General features: G+C 46.8%; 1 protein-coding gene across 1 annotated transcript in view; it reads left to right on the forward strand.

Annotated features, from left to right (window-relative positions):
• Nucleotides 1-27,392, forward strand: part of PLXNC1 (plexin C1) — a 144,125-nt gene that overhangs the window by 17,150 nt on the left and 99,583 nt on the right. The window contains exons 2-4 of the mRNA XM_047740059.1: nt 2,792-2,932; nt 12,986-13,120; nt 16,502-16,602. Of these exons, the coding sequence (XP_047596015.1) occupies nt 2,792-2,932; nt 12,986-13,120; nt 16,502-16,602 (377 nt within the window). The remainder of the gene's footprint in view (nt 1-2,791; nt 2,933-12,985; nt 13,121-16,501; nt 16,603-27,392) is intronic.

A 27,392-nucleotide genomic window follows, 5' to 3' on the forward strand; every position in this document is an offset into this window, starting at 1 on the left:
GGTTGTTGTGGCAAAGAAGGTGGGGATAACTGCCTTGAGTGTGGCAGCAACCGTTAGTATTTTAAGATGAGGTAATGAAAACAAATATGGATCTTGTATTTCTGTGCACCAAATGTTGTTCCAAGGTTCACTGGGGCTTGCGTACTTAAGAGTCATTATCATCCCTTGCATCGCATAGAGGAAGAAACTGAGTCACGGAGAGGTTAAATAACGTACACAAAATTACTTAGCTGGGAAGTGACAGAGTCAGGATTAGGTAAGGTGATAAAATAGTCCATGTAGCACACAGTCAGTGCATGTTACCGAGACCAGCAAACAGGGACCAGCTATCTACCAGCAGATAGATATCTGCTATCACTGGTATACTTCTACTATCACTCTTCTCTATAATCCCCTACCAATAAGGCTAAATCATGAGCCTTATTCACAAACGAGAAAGCCAGCCCCCAACAGGGTCACATAAATTGCCCCAGTCAGCCAGTTGGTGAGAACTGAACTTGATTGCAGACCTAAGCTCTCTGACCACCTAGTTCCAGGAGGGCTGTTCATGCCACTGGCTCCCAAGTTCAGGAGTGTTGATTCATGGTTCTACTACTTACCTGTGTTACTGATCCAGGACTTCATTTGGAAAACTACAATTATTAAGGAATGGTCAGATGTCTGGGAAGGGTGCTGGAAAAGATGGGATGGTAATTTGGAAGCAATTTTTTATCCTTATGTCTTTACAGCTTTTGAGACACTTCTGGATTTTTTTGTTTTTATTTTTGGTTTTGTTTTGTTTTTTTTGTGGATCTAAGCAGAACATCACAAACAGAATTTCTCATCCGACCTCAGCAAAGGCTCCCTGTGATGTCATGGTTCTTGGCTAGTCAGAATGGCTACACTTATCAAGCACTTATTGTATACCAAGACGTAGGCATACACTGTCCCATGTGGTCCTTGTGGATAAATAATCAGCAACCTATAGCCATAACTTTTTCTGTGCCGTGGGTTGAGGGGGAATGGAATCCTCCAGTCAAAGAGAACAGTACTAGAACATTCCAGATGCCCAGACACATGACACCTAATTCTCTGAGTTAGCCTCTCTGCAATGCTCAAATATTTAATAAGAGTAATAGGCATGGTCAGCTGATCTAAAGTTTGAACAATTCTGGTTTTATTTTAAAGGAAGACGTGTGGTGTGGTTTGTTTTTTTTTTTTCCAATCTAAAGGTCATCTGATTTTTCTCTTTCTGCTTATAGTCATGAGGCATCCTTATCTAAACAGTGATGTATTGTTCTGATTCTCAGAAACACAGAATTTTTTTCTTCTTAACTTCAATTTTAACAGGATACTTCCTCATTTTCCCCGACGACAGGAAAAGTATCTAACAGGGGGAAAAAAAATCTCTATGGGCTTTCTAAAAATCTTCTTAAACTGAGTTCACTATGGAATATTTTATGCAAATAAGTCACTTTCTCTTAGGTTATGACATCTTTCCCTTAAAAAGTGATCACAGCATTGGAGAAATCCTTGCTAGCTTATCTTTTCTTCCCAGCGCAACTTCAACAAAGAAATATAAACGGCAGTTTAAAGGGTTCAGAAATCAATTTAGTCCGTGAATCCATTTACTTTAGATGTTAATGAAACTTGGTGGGTTTAAAAATAATGAATGTTTAATAAGACATAAATTGAAAGACATAAACACTGTCAGCAATAATATAATGAAGTTAATAAGTCTTAGCCTCCCCCTGCGCACCTCCCCTCTCCCCAGACAGGACAACTTGAAGAGTTCCAGTGAGGCTTACGGGAGTTGGCCAGCTCTCCCGTTGGCTAAAACTTAAATGTGGGTTTGGAAACCTTCGTACAATTGGGAACTGAGCTCTGGCCGATAAAGTATGCTATCACACCGTATTTAGTAGCTGCAGATGGTAACGGCTTGCTCTAGCGCTGTATCTTCCAGACATTTGTGTAACAAACTCAGTTTCCTGTCGTCGAAGGCAGGAAGCACCGTGAAACTCTTCACGACTTGAACCAAGAAAGACCAAGACATTTTGGTGGACACTCGCTCTGCCCTGAGTTTAAAGAGGGGTTTTAACTAATGAGCGGAAGCAAGCACGTGATTAAACCGTGCTCAGTGCTGTAGACCATCAGAATGCCTTCGGGCTGGAAGCTGAACTTTTTGTTTCTTCTTCAAGAGCATCAGCCCCATGTCCAGCCCTCCTGCTTAGTTCCTCTTTAGTTCTGTGGTTCTGTCCTACCCACCAGCCATGAATGTATCTTTCCCTTTTTACCCTCTGAATTAATTACCCTGTCTTCGGGCTTTATGTTGCAGGCGTCTGGTAAATCCGCAGTCCCTCCTCTCTGCCTTCGCAGCCAACGGGATGGTCCACCTCACAGCTTGGGAAGTGGCTTGTTTAACCTCACAGGAGCCAATCCCTTGCTAAAATAATTTGCAGGAGGATCGTGCAAACCGCCAAGCATGAGATCTTCTCCCTCCTAATTCAGCAGTGGGCTCTTTCTTGGCAATAGAGTGGAACTCGATTTCATCTATCAGCTGGGGGAGTGTTAGATGGATGGCTAGTTCACTGCTGGCGATCAATACATGTTAATACATAGTCAACAAATGGCTTTCTGTGGGTTGGGCAGGCGTGGTGATCCTGCAGAAAAAGGGGCTAAGCAGTTGCTCCTGGGAGTCTTGTCTAAGAAAATGTGTTTGGGGCTCAAGGAGGATTGTTCCTAGGTGGGCATGAGTGATTACCACTGTTAAAAATGATCTTTTTTTCATTTGTGCGTTTGTGTGCATGTTCAGAAAGAAGGCGAGCAACCTGAGAGAGTCCAACCAATCGCCTCATCTACCTTGATCCATTCCGACCTGACATCTGTTTATGGCACCGTGGTAATGAACAGGACTGTTTTGTTCTTGGGGACTGGAGATGGCCAGTTACTTAAGGTTGGTTTTCTGTGCCTTCTTCAATGTCAATCTTCATCGTGATCCATTTTGTGCTTTTAAATTTATTTACTTTTTTTTTAAATTGTTTCTGCGTTATACACGACATCCTACCAACTGCTCTGTGAACTGCTCCGAGACCCTCAGAAATGACCACAAAGAGATTTCTGGAAATCTGTATGTGATGGCCTCCCTAGCCATGTGTAAGGAAACTCGAACCACCTTGCTTCCCAGGAGCATGCCAAGTTATTCTCCCTCCTTTACTCATAAGCTTCCAAGGGGAGGTAAATGGGGGTCTGGCCCTCCCGCTCCCCACCTTCCTAAGACAGTTCACCCTTTGCTCCATGTCTCCTTTGTAATGGAAATGTACGATGCACCTGATTTCTGATAACTTGAAACAGATGAGGGATGGTATGGTTTGAAAAGTAGAAAGAACAGGTGTTCCTTCCCTCCAACCCACTTGCCACCCATGGAAGGGTTTTGTTTTATGCCCTTTGTGCCCACATCAGGAAGAGGTTAGAGACCCAAAATCCTTTGAGACCCCCCTGACTTTTATCTGGGAGGACTATTTTTTCTGTATGGGTATACCATGGGTCAAGTTGGGGTTATGATTCACCGCGGGTTGGGGGGAGGCAGTGGGAGGAGAAGAAGATAAACCCAGGGTTACCTAATGACTTGTCTGGAGTGATAGAGCGGCTGGCCTCTTAGCTTCATCAGCAAGCATTTATTGAACACCTCCCGCAGCCTCCGTCAACAGTCGGGGCTGGGAACGGCGCGGTTTCTGTCACCTTAGGCTGATGTTCCTCTCTGCCTCCCGGTAGTCAGTTGATTTACTGTCAGCTCAGATTCTAAATTGAGTACAAACAGATTTGATTTCTCAACTGATCTCCCATCGACAACTAGCTGTGTGACTGTAGGTGAATCGCCTAACCTCTCTGGGCTTCCTTTTCCTCATCTGTAAAATGAGATTGTGCTAGACAACCTAGAAAACCCCTTTCTCTCCTGATGGCCGCTAATTCCATCTTCTGTGCTCTTATCTCCCACTTTCGCCAAAACTATTTGCTTGTTTCCCTGATGTGCATTGTGTATTCTAGTCACCCCCGCCCCCCACCTTTGTTCATGCTGTGCCCCCTTCCAGGATGGCTTTTTTTTTCTTTGCTTTTTGTTTTGCTTTTTTTTCTCTACTGAAGCCTACGATGTGTCTGTGCTTTGGCTCAGCTCACACTCTACCTGCTCTCTGAGGCCTCCGAAGCCCAGACTGACCATGTTTTCCCCTCCTCTGAAATACTCATTAGCTGTCTCCTTCTTTTGGCTCGTTACAAATGTCTTGCTTTGATGCCCAGCCTTTTCACTCCTGTTGGTCTTGCCTCCCCAACTTCATTTTTTAAGCTTCTCGAGAAGGGGGTCCCGAATCCCCACAGCCTAATACAATGCTGCGTGCCTGGTAGGCATTTGATTTAATCTGTTTTCTTTGGAGGAAACCCAGTAACATATGGGAGGGAGTTTGTTTGTATACACATTCTTTTAAAATATACATTGATCATCTTTCCTGTTGCGTGAGCTTGATTTCCTGGGGAAAGGTAAACACCCATCCGTCACTCTACACAAGTTGCTTGGCGCCGTGCGGTGACACGTGTGGCTCCACCAACCCGGGCAGGGGGATTGGACCCATTTCACCTGGCACAGGAAGCGGCCGTCAGTCCTTCCCGGGGCCTCCTCACCAATTATCTCTTCAGATGGAGGCTCTTTCTGATGAGTTTTGTGACGAGAACACTGTTTCCCCGAAGCCGAGCCAACCAAACGGCTACATGGTAAACGGAAGGTGAGGGAACACTTGGCCCGAAATCATTCCCCGGGGGACGACGGCCTGGTTTCGCCTGTCCCGTCGGCTCACCCCCGGGGCTGGCGTGCAGCTGGCCAGGTTGCCGTGTTGTTGTGGTGTCAGAGGGCTGGGCCTGGGCTGCAGCTTCCAGCTGACGAGGAGGAGGCAGCTGACTGAAGCGGGGCTTTCCTCAGCGTCTGTGAGAGGCACACCTTCAGAAGCCTTCCCTGCGCCTTGCTTTTAGGATCCAAATAACACGGGCAGGTTGGTTGGTTTGGGGCCTTATTTTGTGACTGCTGGCAGTTGTGCTTTGTTTCCCTTGTGCCTGTCCCTCTCCGTGTTCTAAGGAATTCCATCCTCTCCACGAGGCCATGAGGTAGTTACAGACGAGGCCCGTTTTACCCAGAAGGGAAGGGAGGCCCGGAGAACGTGGAGATTTGCCCAAGGTACACAGGGCACAGCAGAGATCTGCGTGTGGGGGGACTCCTGCGTCTGCGCTAATGTCCCCCAAGCTACCCTGAGTTTGTGATGTCTGCCCCAACCACTCCTGGAAGGTTCCCTGGGGGGGACGGGAAGCACATTGATAGGGGACCATGGAGGGGCAGTGACAGTGGAACCCATGCTCCTAGGGTGTCCATCAGGGTTTTTAGAAGCACCAGGAAGAATCCCAGCTCTAGGAGGAGGCAGACCATCTGACTGGAGGAATACCTGTATGGCATGATAACTTCCAGGGAGTTAAACCCTGCTCCCGGCTTCACTCAGGAAGGTCCCTTTCCTCAGGAGGAAATTGTGAGGGAAATACCTGAACTGACTTGGCCATGCCAGACTCCCTAGACCAGCCCAGTAATTCCCAAGACTTCCCCATGTCTTAGACGCAGCCCATGAAATTACCCAGAGTCCCAAGACCCGGGATTGTGTCACTGATTGGGAAGGCATAGATAATCCCCGAATGCCTTTATTCAAAGACTTCAAGCTTCTCCCTTGCCAGACTTGTCACCAGAACTGTTAGAAAAGATGAACATTGATAGACACAAGCTTGGCTTCTGAAGCCACAGAGCGGAGGTACTAAGAAGCAACGCAAAACACAACCCAACCCCAGGCAGCCGGTGGGAGGAGGAGAAGAAAGAGGGCTTGGATCACCCACAGCCTGACTCCTCAGTTTCCCAGTGATCAAGAGTGATCAGACGCCAGGCACTGTAGTATATGCCTGGTTGGATGAGGGGCAGGAAACAGCAGTTGGGGGCCAATTGCTGTGTTTTTTTGTTTGTTTTTGTTTTTTTTGTTTTTTGTTTTTTAACCACTACACACATACACGTACACACTCTCTCTCTAACTTAAATCTCCAAAAACCTCATGGGATTTTAGCATTGTTCCGTGCGATTTTAAACCTCAGGTTATTTAAATATTTTTTTTCTTATTACGAAAGTAATATATATTCCTAGAGAAAGTTACAAAGTAATGGGGGTGAGGAGAAAACAGAAACAAAACAAAAACAAACAAACAAACAAACAAAAAAACCCTAGTTCTGTTGTGTAGCGGCAACTGATGGCAGCATTTTAGGATTTTTTTTTTTTTTTTTTTGCGTAGTTGAGGTCAGACTTTATCTAATTTTGCACCCATTTTTTTTTTCCCTTAATGAGGGAAAGAATGCCTGTATTAAAATGTTAATGGAAAACCCTTTGTAAACAGTATTTTTTAAATAGCTGGGTCATATTCTGCAATGGGCTAACATGATGCTGGGCTTGGCCAGGGATACTGAATCATTTTGCAAGTGTCCTTAAAGACCCTCACTGCCTCCAGGTGATCTGGCTCCACCTCCAGAGGTAAGATTGAGAAGTGGAAGAATGGAAAGCTTTGTGATATGCTAATGTCTGCACTGCCCTTTTTTCCTGCGTTTATTCCTAAGATCCCTTGTAAGATTTTAGAAAAATGGAAGTTTAGAACTTGAAAGGGTCCTTTCCACAGTGCAGTCCTCCCCCTGGTTTTATTGAAGTGTAATCCTAGTGGCTGGGAGTTGGGTTGTGTCGTCACCCTATCCCCCCGGGGTTATTTCCTCATTTTACTTCCTTTCTGAGGAAGATCGCATGCTGTACTTCCTTGGTTGTCAGCATCTCCCCTGAGATCAGCTGAGCGAGGATGGCCACGCTGAAGTCAGCTTTTGGGGATTCACGTCTCACGTGTTGCACACCTGCTCCCTGAGGGCGTACCTGTTTTTATAAACATGCGCCATATCTTTGTCCGGATTGTGGTACAGCTTACTGTGGCGTCTAGGTTCCTTTGAGCTGACTGTCGCATGTAGAAAATTGTCTTTATTTCAAGGGCAGAATTGACTATTTTGAGCTTCTTCCAGGTGGTAAAATAAGTAATAATGGAATATGCATGAAATTTGAAATTTGTAACTTTATGCATGCCCATTAACCTTTCTTGTAAGCATAAAAGATAAGGCATAATAATAGGCAACATTTCTGAGCTCTAACTTCTGTGCCGGGCATGAGAACAGGGGTCTGCCTGGGTTAACTCATTTCATCCTTGTGCGTCAATCGCGTTACCATCCCCAACTTTATAAATGAGAAAGACCTGAGGCTCGGAGAGGTTAGGCAACTTGCTCAAGGTTGAAGCAACTCGTCCCCCAACCAAACTGCCCCGCTAATTAAAAATGTAGTCTGTAGAGCTTAGTGGAATTTGTAGAACTGGTTTTGTTTTGTTTTTAAAATTTTCTTTCAAATATTGGCGTTATCTGAGTTAATACCAAGTTGCAGGTATTTGATGTTTCATGAGGAGGGCTCTGGCTTCTGTGGTTTTAGTTTGTTCCTATTTGGGGATGGCGTCTGGTACCCTAACCGGCAGGGTGCAGACATCTGTATTAGAAGGCAGAGGCTCCTCCTCTCAGAGCTGCGAGTGGCTCATGGGAGCCTCTGAACCTCCTATGGGACTCCAGCTTTTCCCCTGTGGGCTCTTTGAGAGCAAAGGAAGAAAATCTGTGTTCAAGTTGATTTTGGGAATGGTTCTTGTGGTAGGCGGCTAGTGTGGGGTTTCTCCAACATCCCTAGGACTGAAGTAGGTTTCAGAGGGACAGAAACCCTATCATGTGTGTCCCTTCCCATATTGAGCAGAGAAGCACTGCTTCGAGTCAGGACTGGCAATCTTTGTGGCCTTCAAAACTCTATTTCCCCAGGTGGATTTCATTTATCCAACCATGGAGCAAAAGTCAGACCAGTTCCAGAAAGTTCTTCCATATCCTTGCAGGAGGCAAAGTGTGTGACACCTGAAGTCTGCCTTGATCCTGGTCTTACAGTTGTCAAAGGAAAATAAAACATAACAAAAATAATAAGATATTTTATAAGGACAAGCTCTCTTTCTATTCCCAGAGAATGTTCAAATAAAGGAAAGGAGGCCGTGCAGAACCCAGGACAGAACCTGGGGCCGAAAGTAGGGGTGGTGGGGTTGGCTGAGCTGAGGTAATAGATCAAGAAGCCGAAACAGCAGGAAGTGTCAAAACTTGGAAATGGCCTCCATGATTGGCTGCTTGGAGTGTCATATGAAGTGAGTTCAGGTTCACCTCCATCTCATTCTTTCTAGTTTGTGAGTTTGCAGGACTCCTCAGTTTAGAACTATTAGTGCCATGTAACCCACAAACTGAGAACTTGTGGTTCAAGCTGTAGTCTTCTCTTACTATTACACTGAAATAAGTAGACTGGAAATAAAAGAGGAATTTGCCTTAATCTTTATATTTCACCTTTATTACTCCTAACTACTGAAGCCCTTTAAACACTGTTGGATAATTACCTTGCTTTCTCGTGTGTATGTATATGTGGTTTATGTCCCCATTTGCAGCATTTCTTAGAAACTATTTATTTTTTTAAAAAATGAGAAGATTGGCTTGGTTGCCCTTTAACTGGAAAGAAATTTGAAGTATATATTTTAGCTTTTTGAACACCCATGGCTTTTCCATGTCATGGTAATGGTAAAGAAAAAAGAAGTAGTCTTTTGTTTAATTTTTTCTCTCCTCCCCACCCCCCATTTTCCTCAGCAAGCTATCCTTTCCGTGGGTGGTGTTGAACTTGTAACGTATCTGTCTGATGTAGAAGTCTCACACATCACACATTTCAGAACTGGAGTTGGGAATTTGTTTTGTATGCAACAAAAATCCCAAGGCTAGTTAATAGCCTATCATGAAGCTTCAGGAAGATGTCGACAGAAACAATATGTTGACACAAACTGAAATTCTCCACCGGGGAAAATTTGTTTTCTACACAGGCTTCAGCTGGAAAAAAAAAAAAAAATCTGAAGAGCCTTATAAAAATCTTGAATGCTAATAGAATTTTTTTCATTTAATAAATATTTATTGGGCACCTTTTATGTGCCAGACACTATTCTGGGTGCCGATACAAAAATGAATAAAAGAGGCAAACTCCTGCTCTTGTGATGGGAAGAAAAAGACAGAAGATACATAACTGAATTTACCAGCAATAAAGCCATTTCAGACAGTAGTATGTGCTCTGAAGGAAATGGACTGATGGGTAGACCACGACAGTGGGGTGAGGTAGAAAGGCAACTAGGGAAGGCTTCTCAGAGGAGGTGACATCTGAGACTCGAAAGATGAAGGGGTAAATGAGCATATGCGTGGTAGAGACTCAGGTTGACTCCAGATTCGAGCTATATTAAGGAGAATTCTGGAAGCAAGAGATGAAAATCCACATCATGCCCAAGGAACGCGTATGAATTAGAAGAGTGGCTTTTATACAAAACTCAACCCATTTTGGGTTTCTGTGACTCACTGTTACTTCCTGCCTCACTTCACCGATCGAGCTCTTTCTCCAAAGCTGCCCAGTTAAACTGAGCTGAGGAGGGAACATTTTCCGGGCTCCAGTCTGGCTGGCTTTCTTCTCTGTGTTGATGTTGACACGAATTTTGCACCTAGGAGATCCAAGTGTTGCTTTGATGCCCTGGGAATGGGCTGTGGGGTTGGGAGGAGGAGGAGGTGATATTAATAGAAATCTAGCAGGGAAAGAAAGCCATGTCTCTCCTGTCCCAGAGTCACCTGAGAGAGGTGAGGACCACAACACCCAGACCCCTCCACATAACATGTTGGGGTCCCTTTGTGATGAAAATGAGAAGTTCCTATTGTCCTGTCCTCAGGGTTATGGAGATCCTTTTATGTGGAATCTAGCAAAAAACCAAACAAACAAAAAAACCAAACAAACAAAAAACGAAACAATTGGGTCCACTCATCCTCACTTTTCACATTTAAATCTTATGTATTTGTTTTCTAAGATAATACATTGACATTGTTCCAAATTCAAAAGAACCAAGAGAATATATGGTGAAAACCACACATTCCTGACCTAGGGGGCAAACAGGGGAGTGGGTTTCTTGGGTATCTTCCCAGAGATATTTTATATATGTTTGCAAGCAAAAGGGGGAAGATCGTCTTCCTCTCATTTTGTCAAATATACACTATATTAAACATGCTATATATGTATATAAACATGTTTATGCAATATATAGATATACATAATATAATGTGTTAAACATATATAGAAAGAGCTTCCTTTTTTTTTTTTAAAGATTTTATTTATTTATTTGACAGAGAGATCACAAGCAGGCAGAGAGGCAGGCAGAGAGAGAGGAGGAAGCAGGCTCCCTGCTGAGCAAAGAGCCCGATGCGGGGCTCGATCCCAGGACTCTGAGATCATGACCTGAGTCGAAGGCAGCGGCTTAACCCACTGAGCCACCCAGGCGCCCCTAGAAAGAGCTTCCTAATGACTTTTATGGCTAAATAGTACTATACTGTTTATACTGTGTTTAATCAGTTCTCTTCAGTTGGACGTTTAGGCTGTTTCAATCTTTTGCTTATAATGTGTGATACACTAAACCGCCACGTACATATGTCATTCAATATAGATGTGAGGGGCTGTGGGGTCTAAGGGTATGTGCTTTATAATTTTGAGAGATAATGCCAAGTTACCTTCTAGGGAAGTCTCACTCCCACCATCAGTGAAACATACCAATTTCAGCCCAGCATCCATAGTTACTAGGACAAGCTCTCCGTGTAAGCCACTCTAGGTAGCTCATTTAGGAATCTGGCTGGCAAAGCCTGGTGCCCAGTACCACAGAAAGGCTTTCCTGCCACAATTTGGAGTTCCAGAGAAAATCCTGGTGCCTCATCATCTACGGGTGAATCAAAGTTGCCCCCAACTGGAGCTTTCCGGCCCTTACCCATCTGCGTCAATCATGCTCCAAGAATTAAGTCCCGATAAAAACTGCAATGTAGCTTCTAACTCACTTAAAATGGATGAGCGGTGGTGTTTTGTAAATTATGTTTTTCTTTTGAAGCAAATCCCAGACAGTGGCATTTCACCCCTCCGTGCTGCATTACACATCTCTAAAAAATGCTCAGTTTCTCAAGTAACCGTACCCATGATGCTGTTACCACAACAAAATTATCCAGTCATCCTTTCGAATTATCTAATATTGCGTTTGTAGAGCTACATTTTCCTCATTGGCTCACGAATGTCTTTGAAAATTATTTTTGTTCAAACTGGCATCCAGACAAGGTCCTCCAATCACCTGTGGGCTGCCTTGTCTCTCTCAGTCTGGAGTGACCACCTTCCAGCCTTTATCCGCTGCCACTGACTGACTGAGGAAATGAAGCCTGTTGTCTCCTCAGATGCCTCACGTTGTGGATTTGGCTGTTTCTTTCCTCGTGGGGTTGTTCAGCTCCTTCCTCCCCTTTCTGCTTCCTGATGCTAAGTGAAAGTTCGCACTAAAGGCTTGATTAGATTCGAGGTCTGTTTGGTTGGCGCGAATGCCTCAAAGGTGGTTGTGCCCAATGGTGCCTTTGACGTGATGGATTCCTCCTGGACAGCAGCCTGTCTTCTCTCGAGCTGCGCTTGAGAATATTTTTATCAATGTTTTTTAACTGGTTTCCTGTTTCTTCTCTTCTCTATGACCACGTTCTAGAACCTGATCAATTTTTTGTCTCTGAGCTGATTAATAAGGACTATGAATTAGAGATGGGGAGACAAGAACCTGGCAGGCTCACACTTGGGCTGCGCCTGTCTGATGTTTCCCTGCCTTCACGGTTCTCGGTAGGCTGGTGTTGTCCAACAGAACTTTCCACAATGATGGAAATGCTCTGTGTCTACTTCTAGTATGGTAGGCACTAGCCAGAGGTGGCTAGCGAGTGCTTGAAATGTGCAGTGGCTCCCTCGCTCTCACCTGGAGTGAGAGTAAGGTCTTTATATGGGCCTACGAGAACCTACGTTACACACCCCTTACCTCACTGCCCACTGCGCTCTGCCTCGCTGGTGCTGCTCACGCCCCACTGCCCCCCCCCAGACTGTAGGGCATCAGGACCAAGGGGCCAAACATGTGTCACCCAGACACCCAAGTGACCCACTCCAGCATCTCCTGCATGTAGCTACCTAACTACCACCTCTCAATGAGAACTACCCTGAGCACACATCCTTATCTCTTTACCCCACTTTATTTTGACTGACATCGCCTTCTAATAGGGTTTATAATTTACTCATTGCCAGCCACCACTCCCCTATACACACACACACACACACGTTCCATGAAGGTAGGTTTCTACTCCCCTTCCCTCCACTCATTTGTTCAGTGCCATTTTCCAAACACCTAGAACATGCCAGATACATAGGGGCTATTCAGTAAATATTTATTGATTGAGATGAGGAAACTCGGGTATGTCCAATTTCAAAGCTATGCTTGGCTCTATTTTATATATAAGCACATACCCACCCGCTTGGGCCTGTTCAGTTGTCCTGCTTACATTAAGATGTCTAAGTATGTCGAATTGTATAGGAGAATCAGAGTCAACTGTGCAAGTCATCAAACCGACTTCCTTCGGTCTTAGGATCACTTGGCCTAGTATTAAGGAAGCTGTCACTTGTAGCTTCTTGTAAAGCCGGGTGTATTAAGGAATTATGGATGTCAAGCCTCCACCTATGAGGTTACTGCCACAGGACCGAAGGCTGGCTGTGCGTGTGTGTGCATGCGCACGTGTGTGTGTGTGACCGTACTTGTTTTTACCGGCTTTGCGGAAGACTGAGACAGTAGATGCTTAAGGAACACGGTACCTCAGCCCATATATGTAGTGAGTGAAGGAGCATGTGGTCTTAGAACTAAGCTATGAGTCTTGCCTCCCCGCACCCCCGCTATTTGACGTATTTAATAGAAATCATATTTCTCTTTTTGAAAAAAAAAAATAGGTTGTTCTGGGTGAGAATTTGACTTCAAATTGTCCAGAGGTTATCTATGAAATTAAAGAAGAGACACCCATTTTCTACAAACTGGTTCCTCATCCTAAGAAGAATATCTACATCTATCTAACGGCCGGGAAAGAGGTAGGTAAAAATACCAGCCATTGCTTCTGACTTCCGAATAGAAAGTGTTAATTAACGTCATTATCTAGTAGCAAAGCTTTTACTTTGAACTATCGGGTTTAAACACTGCTGCAGGCTTCGAGAAGACCCGCAGTGGTTCACGGACGTGGAATTAAAAACCTTGCTGTCAGTAAGTAAGCAAGAAATATTACCTATTTAGACAATTTTATTATTGGCTATATTTCCAATGCCACGTTTTTCAGGGGAGGGGGGTGCTTTCAAATGGGTGCATAATCAGCTAGGTAACTGAATTTACACATTTATTGTGTGGGCACTGAACGGTTAGATGCATTTATGAATACACCCAAAGGGATTGGCTTTGGAATTTGGGGTTAATATCAGGCCATGGTCTCATACACATTCATGAACCAGGAAATATATGGCACTCCCCCTCCCTCCCTTAATTTATTTGGCTGTTCTAGTTTTTCTTCTTGCTTCTGCTTACTGAAATAAAGAGAATATCTTTCTCCATTTTCTTCTTTTTTACAAGGTGCTTCCACCAAGGGAAGGGAAGAAAACTAATTTTTATTCAGTCCCTACTGACCACGTGCTAGTTACTATTCTAAATATGGTCTCTCTACGTGCATACAGTTGTGTCTGTCCACACACACCTATAAAAACGATGTTGTTGAAATATGTTCATAATTTAATGAGATAAAATTACCCTTGTTTTATACAGGAAGAACCTAAGACTTGGAGAGGTTAAATAATTCACTCAAGGGTGTGTGTGTGTATGTTAGATAAATATATATATGTGTGTGTGTGTATATATATATGCCTATATATAGATAAACAAGGTCAAATCCTAAACCTATGAAAACTAGCAGCCTATTCTGGCATGGTAATTTGGCTCCGTGGCCACTGGCACGTACAAAGTGCAAAGGAGATCATTGAGACTTACAGAATTGTACAATGGGATAACAGCTGCCCTTGGCCCACCCCCACTTTCCATTCTTTGTCTCTCATTCTAAGGGGAATGGCAACGATATCAAGCCACATGGTTGTTATAGTCACGAGGTAGGTACACGAGCACTCTGTAGTCTCCAGAATTCCTAGAAAGGCCATATTGCCCTTTGCATGTTGCAAAGTCAGTTACGCAGAATGAGCACGTAGCGATGGATGGTGGACCTGGTCTACGCTGGTAAACCAGTTGTCCACCATAGCATCTTCTCGAGCGGTATGTTTCACCACTCAGCACTTTCCATTCTATTTCTTCCCTGGGCTTCCTGCATTTGAAAGACACTGGTCTATTCCACAGACTGCCTATATTAAGTAACTATTCCCATTCCCAGGTTTTATTTATCAAGGGCATCTGGAAACTGCCAGCCGGGGAACAGACTGTGTTACCACATGGAGCCAATAAAATTCCAGCCCAAAGCAAAGACTCTTGAAGTCTTGCTTGACCCATGCATGTTCTTTCCCATTCAGCTTTTTGAAACATTGCAAATAGCTCACAAGTTCTCATTACTGCTTTCCTTGGGACTCACGACTGTAAGCTGGGAACCACTGGGAGAGCCACAGATAGCTGACAGGTCCTCATTTTCTGGAAGGTGAAGACTACTTAGCCTCTGGTCATTCAAAGTCTGAAGTCCAAGGGAGAGTTTTTGACTGGGCATCGAAGCTGGTTATTCGTACATTCTTCACTTAGGTTTACTGCTGTGGATCCTATTAGATTCTGGTTGAGCCAGTATAATCCCTAGAGAGCCAAAATCTAGGGAAGGTTCTGTCCTAGACTCTTGGGGAGATAGTAACAGCCAAACTAATATGTCCTGGTACATCTATCGAATATGCGGCCATTAAAAATAACCATATGAAGATTTATGCATTGCTGTGTTAGTCACTATAATGTGTTATTAGAGAAGCAGGTCCAATGTAAGTACTTACAGTGTTCTCTCTTTTGCATGGAGTTATGTTGTTTGTTTAAGTACGCTGTATAAAGGTTTTTACAGAAGGTTCTAGAGAATATTCCACTATGTGTTCTGAGCAAAAGTGGCCCTAGGAGGAGATGGTATTGACTGTACCCCTCCTGGAGTATCACGATGCCCAGCATATTCAAAGGCTCTCAGAAGCCTTGTTCTAAGGAAATTGATTTGCCTTTTCAGTGGAAGATTTCGCATGTTTGTTGGACTGTGGGACCCTTTCCCCACACAGTAGTGATAGCCAACATTTATTGAGGACTTAGTGTATGCCAGACATGTATAGTAACCCCATGGAGTCAGCGGCACCATCACCATTTCACTGATGAGGAAACAAGGTTAGAGAGATTATGTATTTATGAAAACCCCTCCAGAATTAAGATGTTGTGTGAGCTACAAGGAAATGGCCACATTCAGAATAGTTAATTCTGGCTCAGGCTGGTGGTCTGCCCCCACATCTTTCAGCAGCATCGAGGACTATGAGAAATGGACAGGTTTATCCCCCCATGAAGTCAACTTAGAATTGAGGAATACTCCTCAGGATAGCCTATTTTCCTCACCAACCCTTTCTAGAACTCTGTTTCTCTAACCTTTTAAAGAAGTTACTTCTACCTTCTAGCGTGAATAACTTCCCAGCTTAATGAGTTCCCCAAGTTTCCTTACTGCCCGCTGTGGGATTTTGCCTGCAGAAAACACGCCATGCAACACTGAGGTCCTATCTGCCTCCTGCCACCCCGCCTCCAGGCTCTGACTGACTGTCTCAGATGCCTGGGTCTGCCCAGCACGGGTGCCTGCTCTGTGGGTTGCTTTTTCCCTGACAACTGGAAGAGGTGGCTTGAGGGGCAGGCAATGATTTGAATACTCCCTGATTCTTTCATTCTCAACTCCAGTGGAGGGAATTTGAGTGAGTGAGCTAGGAGCTGAAGCAATGGAGTTACCCTGGCAGGGACGTGGGATTGTCCTCACATCCATGTCCAGCGCCAGCCTCACGCTGACGCTCCTGGGTCAGAGCCTTTGCCATCCCCAGATGCTCATTTCCAAAGCACCACTGACCCCTCATTGATGGTCTTTGTGGGAAGACCAGGTGACCCGACTCCATGAGCCCCTTGGAAATCATCACCAACCAATCAGAAACCTGACTGTGTCTCAGACTTACCTGAGTGAGCCCCTAAAAATTTCAGATTCCCAGGCTGGGTCCCAGACCTACGGGCAGGAGTCTGGGCAGTGGGGTTAGCAGGGTATCTGGGGATCCACACTTTCAAAGCTTCCCCGGGGGCTTCTGAGAACACCTGCCCCACGTCATCACAGAGATATCTGGAGTTCAAGTCGATCAGTGTGCTCTTCCTGGCCCCTCAACAGATAAGGGGTTGTCGTTTTTCCGGCGTTGCTTGTAATTCGTCTGAACCGCGGGTGTCTTTATTTTTAGGTGAGGAGAATTCGTGTTGCCAACTGCAGTAAACATCCATCCTGCACGGAGTGTTTAACGGCTGCAGACCCTCACTGCGGTTGGTGCCATTCGCTACAAAGGTATTCCCTGATTCTTTCTCACCAACTCACATGTTTGGGGAGGCGGAGGGAGTGTCAGGTGGCAGAACACTTGTTGCCCTACTTTGAGGATCCGTTCCGATGACCTGGGGGAACGGAGCCTTTTGCTGTCCACTGAAGTATCACGGTGGAATCCTAATTAATTGTCAGCGATGTTCCCAGCTGTGCCAGGGCCACCAGACAGTTGGACCGGGACCGCTCAGGGCTGCCCGTGCCCAGGAGTGGGAGCGGGGGAGGCTGGGGTTGTCAGTGCTGCTTGTACTTTCTACAGAGTTCCCCAGGACTCCAGAGAGAGAGAGAGAAACAGAGAGGCAAAAGGTCCCCCCCTCCCCCGCCCGAGGAGATGAAAGAATAGGGAGGTTTGAAAATTTTCAGCTGAATCCCCATAATGTCACGCATCTGGCTGGCTGGGTGGAAGCCGTGTTCTTGATGGCACTGTCCCCTGCGACGTGGTACGGCTGGGGGCCTGGTGTACGGTCTCGGTCCCCGGGCAGAATGGGCCCGGCCTGGGCTGGAATTACGATGTTCACGACCCATCCGGGCTCTGGGGCGACTTGTAGAGGCTTCCTCCTCGCCATGGCAGCTCCGAGCGTGGCTGGGACCGGTCTGGTTGGATTGGCTGTTGCCATGGCAACCCAGTACTCGGGCGCCCGCTACAGAAGCGAGGAGGAGAGCAGCGTCTGAGCTGTAGCTCAGGCAGGGAGAGGGGGAAAAAAAAAAGAAAGAAAAGAAAAAAAAAAAAAATAACATAACAGTGTCTGTCAGTTTGGTGCTTTCAGTTTTTAAAGGTGAAAAAGGATAAGGAGGAGTGGAACAGGTGCAGAGAAGCCGAAGGCTGAACAAGAAGGCAGCTGGGGGAAAGAAAAGAAGACTGGGGAGAGAATGGGGAAGCCCCTGCGGAAGGAAGCCCAGGGCAATGACGGGAGAGGGGGAGAATATGGTCTAAGCAAGAGGTTCAGGAAACAGGCAAAAAATGTGGGGATGGGATTAATTAGGAGTTCGCTGAGGAAGTTGAAAGCTACGATGCACCCGGATACATACTTGCCCTTGCCTTTCGCTGCGCTTCCTCACGGGGCTGTTTCCGTCAGAATCGTTGGCAGACAAAAGAAGCAGGGCCAGGAAAATGCTCATGAATAACTGTAATTGGGTAGGAACGTTTTCTTCGCGTGGCTCGCCCAAGTCTAGGGTTTGAGGAAATTAACCGCTCATCACAGCATGTCATCGCTACACACCCACTACACACAGCTGCCCTCTTCTTTCCCACCCGTTCCATTTAGGTCGGCCCTGTCTGTGTTTGCAGAGCTCCCTGCAGGGGTTCATTCGGTGGCAGCGCCGAGAATTCATTAGCCACACAGAGCTAGTGGCTACTATATTGGCAAACACAGGTCTGGAGTTCATGGACAAAGTGTATGGGCTGGTGAGATGACTTTGGGGTTTAGATGCATCTAGATGGGATGTAAAGAAGCCTGAAGACCAGACAAGGGAGGCCATGTCAACTGAGGGGAGGAGTAGTTGGGGAACTGAGCACGGAGATGGCACCATGATTGGGGGCAGAGAGAGGAAGAGAGGGAGGGAACAGCCAGAAAGGGAAGAGGAAAGACCGAAGGAGGTGGTCTCCAGGTTGCCAAGGCAAGAAAGAAGGGAGCGGTCCGCTGTGCCAGATGGTGCTGAGAGGCTGGGCAAGAGAAGAGAACTGATCTTTTGGACCTAGCAGGTGATGACTGGTGACCGTGACTGGAGACGTTGTGGCAATTGGTGCTAATGCTGCAAGAGAAACATGAGAGAGCAGAGCAGAGACGACTCTTCAGAGGAGCTTTGCTGAGGAAAACAGCAGAAAAATGGAGCAGACGTTGGAGAAAGTAAAATCCAGAGGGTCTTATTGTTTTTAAGGTGTGTGAAAGCACGCTATGCTTTGGGGCTATTTGGGGAAGTTCCAGTGGAGAAGGAGAAACTGATGGTGCAAGAAAGGGTTGCGCAGTTGTGTCTCAGAAGATGAAAGGTGATCTCACGCACGCACGCACGCGAGGGGAGGCAAGCCTTGGGAAGGAGGTATGCAAGTCAGCCTTGGTCCTGGGAGGGAAGGTGCAGAACATGGGTCCTGGAGCAGGTAGGTGGGGGAAGGGTAAGTGGTATCAGTTTATATTGCTTACATCATGTTCAGTGACTTCGGAGCCGTCAGAGTGAGGTGGGGGAGGAAGGACTGGAGGTTTGAAGAGAGAAGGGAGAGAAGGTGGAAAAGAGAGTTGGACAGATAGTGGAGATAGAAAATACAGTGTGATCCCTGGGCAGCAGGAGGGCCCTGTGGAGGCCAGTGGTCTTGCTTTTGGAATGAGAACACTCAGTGTGGTTTTGCTTTCGAAGGCTGTGTTCAGCTCTGCTGGTGTGGTCACAGAGTTGGGGAGAGCTAGGTTGAGCAAGGTAGGGCTTTGCAGGAAATACATGGTGGGGGGCTGGGGACTGAGGGTGTATCCAAGGGAAGCATGATGGTATTGCCATGGATATTGGTACTTAAAGTAGTGCCAGCGGACCCTGGGCTCTCTGCTGGAAGCAACTCTAAGGAGGGCAGTGAGGGATGGGAATAGCGGGTAGGATCTGTGCTTGGGAGATTGTGGTTGGATTTAAGACTTGTTGGACCTGAGGAACTGGAAAGAGGTAGTAGATGGACTGTAGGTAGGTCTTGCGTGCGATGGCACTATTGGTAATGACAAAGCCTAGGTTATGTTCGTGTACCTGAAGTAGGATGGAAGACAAGATCTTTGGCAGGGAGGGGGTCAAGGAACTGAGGTAGCAAAGTGTTGGATGAATCATCTGTTTGGAAATTATAGTCGCCAAAACCAACTGTGGAGACAATGTTGGAGTGAGGAGCAAAATAGTCCAGAAAAGGGAGGAATTAGCAGGGCTGGGGGTGCACTGTAGATGGTTGCAGCAAGGAGAACTTTGGGGTGGTGTGGGCTGGTGGCATGACTGCCTGAGCTTCCAGGCTGCGGCCCTTTGGGGGACAGGCTTGGAAAGGGGGAGGAAAGAAGAAGCATCCAGAAAAGGCAGTGAGACACAAGCAGGACACTTACACATGAGTGAGAGGAAGCAGCCAGCCCCTGAGCTGGCTTTGGGGAAACTGTCCCCAGGGCAGAGGCTGGTTTCATGAGCACAAGAAGGTAAGAGGAATGATCCGAGAAGAGGCTGAAGACACATTATTTATTGATGATGGGCTAGAAGTTCTAGCCTTCTATGAAGTATGACTCAGGCTTCCCCTGGTTCTCCTCTTACTCCCTCACCCCTGTCCCAGTACTCTCCAAGAGGAAGGGTGATTTAAAATCTAAACCAGTTCATGTCACTCCCCAGTTCAAAACCTGCACTGGCTTTCTCTCCTAGAATCTAGTCTGACTGTCTGACTACAGGATGCGTACATTATCTGACTCTTCTGCGCCTCTCATGCGTGTCTCTCCTCTGTTCACTCCACCCCACCAGCTTTCCTTCTGACTTAGGAATATGCCAGACTTGTTCCCTCCTCTGGTACTTTGTACTTGTTGTTTCCTCAGTCTAGAATATTCTTCCCTAGATCCTTCCACAGCTGGCTCTCTCCTGATCACCCAGTCTGAAATGGCCTCACCTCACTCATAATCACCTCACTGTTTTATTTTCATCACGGCCCCATCATATAACTGATCTTCTTTCTCTGCCTCTCTTGTTAAAATGAAAGTTCCATGAACATAGGGTCCTTGTTTGTCTTGTTCACGACTATATTCCCAGAGTCTACAACAGTGCCTGACACAGAGTAGGTGCTCAAAAAATATACATTAAGTGAATGAAGTAGATTGAGTGATTGAGAAACTCTACCGCAGGTTGAGACGTGTGTGTTATGTCATATAGAATTTTCTAGACTGATGGCCCTTCCCAGCCACATCGGATCACTTAAGTTTCCAAGTGGCTTGATTCTGGCCTAAGACGAAATAAAACTAAGCCTCAGATCTGTGACTCATATTGAGTTCCCAGTACCATTCAAAATTAGGAATTCTAAAGGGGGATCTTTTCTTATAACCGTGGAGCATCCCACTGTGTTTATTTTAAATGTCACAGATTTATTTAGAAAAATAATTTATTTTCCCTTTTGAGAAGGTTGAACTTTTTTGCATATGTGTCTAGAAAATGGATTTGTTGGGCATGGGGGGTGGGCAAGAAAACTATCTTAACTTCCTTTTGATCAGGTGTTAAGAATAGGCATCTAGTATAAGCAGATCAAAAGCAATTAGATAAACAGTGAGCTCTAAAAAGTCTAGTATTTTATTGTTGGAACCTCAAATCCAACCTGTGCTGAATTTGTCTGTGTGGGTGGAAAGTGAATTTTTGCAGGCTGAATAGCTTGGGTTTGGAAGCAGTTTCTCAGTTTCTCCCATATTGCAAAGCATAGCACATGTGTTCAGTTATGGATTTCCACAAAACTGGCAATCCTGAACCAATGAACGGGTGAGGTTCCAAAAGTTCATTTGCAAGTTTGTTTGGCACTGAGAACGCATTTTCCCATAGAAACAATGTCATAAATTAAGGACTCAGTCCCAAGCCAGCCCACAAAATGCAATTTATTTAGTTTCAACAAATATTTATCAAGTATCTACCCGGAACGCAGTGTGGGAAACAAGACAACTAGGTGTTACTGAGAGAAATCAGATGCCATTCTTGGCCTAAGAATTCTCATGCCAGCTATGGAGACAGACATGTCCATAGCCCATATACATTCATTCAGTCATACATCCAATTAACAAATATTTATTGAGCACCTGTGATGTAATGAGGTCTCTGCTGGGGGCTCGGGTTATAGTCCTTTCTTGCCTATGTAGAGCCTCCAGTCTCGTGAAGAGTGTAGACAAGTGTATCAGTCAGGTTTCTGCTCCAGTGATACTGTGTTAACAAACTCTTGGGGCTTAGAAGGCTTGTTTTTCTTGTTCATGGGTCCGCTCCAGTAGGGGTCGGGATGTCCTCTGCCTCAAGGTGCAGGTTGCGAGGCAGATTCCGGTTGTATTTGCACATCTTCCGTCCTGCACATACCATTGTCCAGGCAGACAGCAGAAGTACCAGAGGCCATGCTAAGCTGGACAGCACATTCAAAGCCCCTGCTCATGTCGTGTTTGCTGGGGCTCCATTGGCCAGCACAGCCCATAGCTAAGCTCAGCATCAGTGGGGTAGGAATATGGTCTGCCTACTCCTGTGGGAGACGATGCAAAGAGGGCAAAGTGTAGGGATGGGTCATTCCAGTACAGGAGAGACTGAAGAACCGGACACAACAATCCAGTCTACCTCAACAAAGAAAAGAACTATCCATCCACCAAGAAGTAAATAGTGTATATGATAAGGGTTCCCACAGAGGCAGGGGAGGATTCCATGGGGGCACATGAAGAACATCTAACCCGTCTTCAAAGTGAGGGAAGTTTTGCTGCAGGAAGGAATGTCTAAGCTGAACCTGAGGCCCGAGCAGATTTCAGCCAGGTAAAGCCAAGCCAGGTGACCGGCTGAGGGAACAGGTGCACCAAGGCCGGGGGCTGCAGGAGCTCCTGGTCTGGTGGTCAGTGTGCATGGAGCACACAGCCTTGGGGTGGGGGGTTTGAGGGGGAGCTGTTGAGAAAGTGGCATGGCTACAGGAGCCGTGGAGGACGGGTCCCATAAGCCGTGTTAAAGAATTTCCATTTTATTGGAAGGACTTTTGGGAGCTATTGCAGAGCTTTGATTAGAAGAATGACCAGATCGGTTGTGTGTTTTAGAATAAGCGTTCTGGTGAAGATAGATTGGAGGGGACCTGCTGGTTGCTGGAGGACCTCTTAGAAAGTGACTGCAAACCAGCAAGAGATGGGGTTGATAGTAGCGATGGGAAGAACTCAAGAGCTCAAGACTCAGGACTCCCGATTCAAGAGCTCTTTGGGAGATAGAATTGACAGAATTTGGCAATTAATTAGATTCCCCCTTGAGTTTGACACAGTCAGAATAGGGTTATAAAATGAAAAATAAAATATCAAGGTGGCCACAGCTACTGGTTTTTTGGGAATATGTGTTCTTTCTCCCTGATCTAAGTCCTCATAAAGACAATAAAGAAGTGCTACCAAACACAGGATAGATTCCTACCATCCCACGCATTGGAGTAGGCACTAGACTGGAGCCCAAAGGATGAGCACGGAAACCAGAGGGGGAGGACTTGGGAGTGATGCCAGAGCTGAGTGTCAGAGGCGCCATGGCATGAGTTCCTGCTCTTTTCCCAGCAACACAGTGACCTTGGTGTTGAGATGGTGGAGGAAGGAGTGAACAGTGTCACTACTGAGCAGGAATGTTTGGGAGGCACAGTAATGCTGGGGGTGACTTCCACTCTGGCAGGAGGGGAGTCCAGCCAAGGAGGAAGAGTACAGGGCCTGGAGTCAGCTTGCTTGGGATTGAACCCAGGTTTCTTATCTTCATGTGCCGATCTCCTCTTCCATAAAGTAGGGTTAATAATACCTTAGAGGGGGGCTGAGAAGATTAAATCAGATAGGCACTAAAAGACCTGGACACAGTGCCTGAGTCCTAGTGAGCACTCAAACAATGCTAGCTCTGGTGATGGTGGAAGCCCAGAGGAGGGAGCTGTGGCTTGTAACCAAGGCTGGGGCAGGCTTCACAGAGGAGGTGGCATTAAAATTAGGCCTTGACCAAAATTAGTACAGGAGACAACGGGTGTTGGCGAGGATGCAGAGAAAGGGGAACCCGCTTGCACTGTTGGTAGGAATGCAAGCTGGTGCAGCCACTCTGGAAAACAGTGTGGAGGTTCCTCAAAAAGCTAAAAATAGAACTACCCTATAATCCAGCAACTGCACTACGAAGTATTTACCCAAAGGACGTGAAAATACAGATCCAAAGGAATGCATGCCCCCTGGTGTTTATAGCAGCATTGTCAACAATAGCCAAACTACGGAGAGAGCCCAAATGTCCCTCGACTGCTGAATGGATAAAGATGTGACAGACAGACAGACAGACAGACACAGACAGACAGACAGACACACACACACACACACAGGAATATTACTCAGTCATCAAAAAGAATGAATTCTTGCCATTTGCAAAGACAAGGACAGAGCTAGAATGTATTTTGCTAAGCGAAAGAAGTCCATCAGAGAAAGATGAATACCATCTGATTTCACTCCTACGTGGAATTTAAGAAACAAAATGGATGAACATTCACGAGGGAGATAAAAAGAGGGAAACAAATCATGAGAGACTCAACGATAGAGAATGAGCAGGGTTGAAGGAAAGGGAATGGGTGGGATGGATGGGGGATGGGTTTGAAGAAGGGCCATCGTGATGAGCACTGGGTATTATGTGTAAATGATGCACCAGTGAACTCTACTCCTGAACCAACACTGAGCTGGATGTCAACTAACTAGATTGTAAATTTAAAAAAAAAAAAAAAGATTAAACCAAAAATGAGGCCCTGAAGCCCGACTAGACTTTCACCAAGGGAACAGGGAGCAGAAGGCATCTTAGAGGATCTGGGATAGGGAGCGGTCTTCTGAGGGAGTGACAGGCTGGATAGTAGCCCTAGAAGCCATAGGGTATGGGGGGTTGGGGAGGACCAGGGTGTGAAGGGCCCTGAGTGTGGACTGCATATTAGGGGGTTCCGGAGACCCATGAAAGGGTTTTCAGCAGAAGACAGCATCATCTTTGTGTTTTAAAAAGATCATCCTGGGATGCCTGGGTGGCTCAGTGGGTTAAAGCCTCTGCCTTCGGCTCAGGTCATGATCCCAGGGTCCTGGGATGGAGCCCTGCATCGGGCTCTCTGCTCAGTATGGAGCTGGCTTCCTCCTCTCTCTCTGCCTGCCTCTCTGCCTACTTGTGATCTCTGTCTGTCCAATAAATAAATAAAATCTTTAAAAAAATAAAAAAATAATAAAAAAATCATCCTGATGGCAGGGTCCAGCACTACCCCAAGCATCAGCTTCATCAGACTCCCCAGCTGCATACCTGCCAGGCTCCACTGTCCTTTGGCATGTCTGTCTCATAACCAATGAGCTTATCTCCCGTCTCCTCCTGAGTCATCCACTTGGCCGCTCCTTCTCCAGCTTTCATGCACTTCCCACCTGTCCCAGCACCACCATGGGGCTCTGCTTGCTCTGGTCCCAGTCACATAAGGGAATCAGGGCTGGGTCCTCTTCAGAACACGGGCTGTGCAGGAAAGGCCAGGCTTCTTCTCTGTCCCACCCTGTTGTGCCCCACTCTGCACAGGGACAGTGTAGGGTAAGGCTGCTAGTCAGCAGGCACGTGAACTAAAGGGTGTCTTAATGCCTCTGGATGATTCGTGTAAGCCTGACACTCGCCCATATTCTTCTACAGGTTTCTTCCATGTAGACACATGGAAAACCTTTGAGCAGCCCCCACCAGCCGCTGCTGGTAGATCATTCCTTGACCTGGCATGACAATGGGGCTCTCTGGCCAGTCCCACAGTCAGCCTTCCTGAAGGCGTGGGGATACCAGAGGGGATTTTGAATACAAGAGAGAAAAACAGAAATGTGACTGCTAAACGAATTTGTCCCCAGTAGCCTGGAGTAACAAATAAACAAGCAAAAAAGATTTACAGGATTGGCTTATGGCCCTATCCAGTTCCTTACACCACTGTCCAGTTTTGGGTCGGCCTGCCCTCGCTCCTCCAAGAGACATTCTCTCCTCAAGCCTCCCCGGCCATTTTTCAACTCTACTGCTCTACTGCTCAAAAACTCGACCGAAGTAACCCTTGGGGCATGGCAACCCACAAGCACACTCTTGCGAGGTCAGCATTCCTGAGGCCGGTCTGACCTCCTGAGCGGTGGACAGTGTGTGACAGAGATACCCACTGAGGGCTTTCCATAGAGGAGCCCCTGGGGTGTGCCCACGGACCTTTCAGGACACAGTCGCAGTGCGCCTCCCCCAAGAAGCCTGCCCCGACTCCAGGCCAACTCTGCGTGGGTGGGTGGGGGGACGTGTTCACTGTATACCACACACTGTGCCCTGCGCCCCGTGCCCTGTACACGTAGTCCTCCCGCTGCCCTGTGAAGTCAGTACAAGGATGATCCCCGCGTTAGGGAGGAGGAAACAGCCTCAGGTTGTATGTTCCTTTCCCACTACTGCAGTAACAAAGGATCACAACCTTAGTGGCTTAGAACAGCAGACATTTATTGCCTTACAGTACTGGAAGTCAGAAGTCTGCCGTGGGTTTCCCTGGGCTACCATCGAGGTGATGAAAGGGCGGTGTTTCCTCTGGAGGCTGGAGGCAGAATGCGTGTCCTTGTCTTTTCTAGCTTCTGGGGGAGACTGCCCGCCTTAGCCCATGGCTACTTCTTGTGTCTTCGAAGTTGGCAACATAGTCCCTCACATCTCTCAGGCTCTGAAATCTGTTTCCATCGTCATGTCCCCTTCTCTGACTCTGACCTTCCTGCCTCCGCTTGATCCCCCTGTGACTACTTTGGGTCCACACAGATCATCCAAGACAATTTCCCCATCTTGAGATCCTTAATCTGCAAAATCCTTTTAGCCATGCGGGGGAACATATGCCCAGGTCCCAGGGATGGAGACGTGGGTGTCTTTGCAGGTTCCACTGATGTCGGGTTGCACAGGTAGCAGAACCTAGCTCGATCTCCAGCGTCAGTGCCTTCACCTACCACTGTAGGGAAAGGGAAGGGGAACAAGGAAGGGACATTGTCCCTGTGACAGTGGCAGTAGAGGGAAGAGCCTGGTCTAAACAGACCCTTGGTGGATGACTGGCTCTGCCTAACAAAGAGGACAGAACTCAGCCAACCTGACTTGTAGAAAGCCTTCCACCTTCAAAGTGTAAGCATCCATGCTTTCAGTTAGCAGGTATCTGTCAAGAACCTAATGTGTGGCCACTGCCGGTCGAAGCACTAGGATTCTCCCGTGGGGAATGGCACAGCCGTGAGTCTTTGCCCTCGTGGAGGTCCTTCTGATGGGGTGTTGTGTTCTTAAGGCTGCCTTAGCCTAGGACCACAATGTCAGTGGCTTACAACACCACAGATGCATTGCCTCACCTAGAAATCCAAAATTGAGGGCTCGAAGAGGGAGAGCTCCCTCTCCTCTCCCAGCTTTAGGGGGTTCCTGGTGTTTCCTGGCTCTCTCATAACATGGGCTTTTCCTCTTTGTGCCTCCAGACCTCCCCCCACTTTCTCTTTTCCAGGTGCCAGTCATTGGGTACCTTAAATCCAGGAGGATCTCCTCTTGGGATCCTTGCATTACATCTTCACAGACTCTCATTCCAAATCAGGTCACCTTCTGAGGTTCTGGGCGGACGTGAATGTTGAGGGAACGTGATTCAACTCACCACACGAGGGAAGAGGGACCGTGTGAGCGTGAAGAAAGAGCATGTCAGATGGTGATCAGTGTTCTGAAGAAAAATACAGCGGAGGACAGGGGTAGGGGGCTGCTGGCTGGAGGGCCCCAGAGGTTGCCGTTGGAACCCGAGTGGTCCCCGAAGGCCTCACTGGAAGGACATGTCTGAGCCAAGACTAGAGCTCTGGAGATGTCCCTCTTCATGGGTACGGCCACTGCCAGCCGAGTGGCCAAGAAGAGAGTTTCAGACAGGTTGCTCTCATTCTGTGTTTGCTCCCCCTCTCCTCTTGATCCGGGGTGTGTCCTTGTGCTTGCAGCCTGGACAGTGACCCTCCTTGATGGTCCAGTGCGGTCAAATGGCAGCAATCATGGTAATCATGGGATCTGGCGGCGGCCCCTCCTTCTTGGGTGAGGACCCAGTGTGCCGACTAATTGTGTAGAAGCAA

This window comes from Lutra lutra, chromosome 8, assembly GCF_902655055.1.
Source record: "Lutra lutra chromosome 8, mLutLut1.2, whole genome shotgun sequence".
NCBI lineage: Eukaryota > Metazoa > Chordata > Mammalia > Carnivora > Mustelidae > Lutra > Lutra lutra.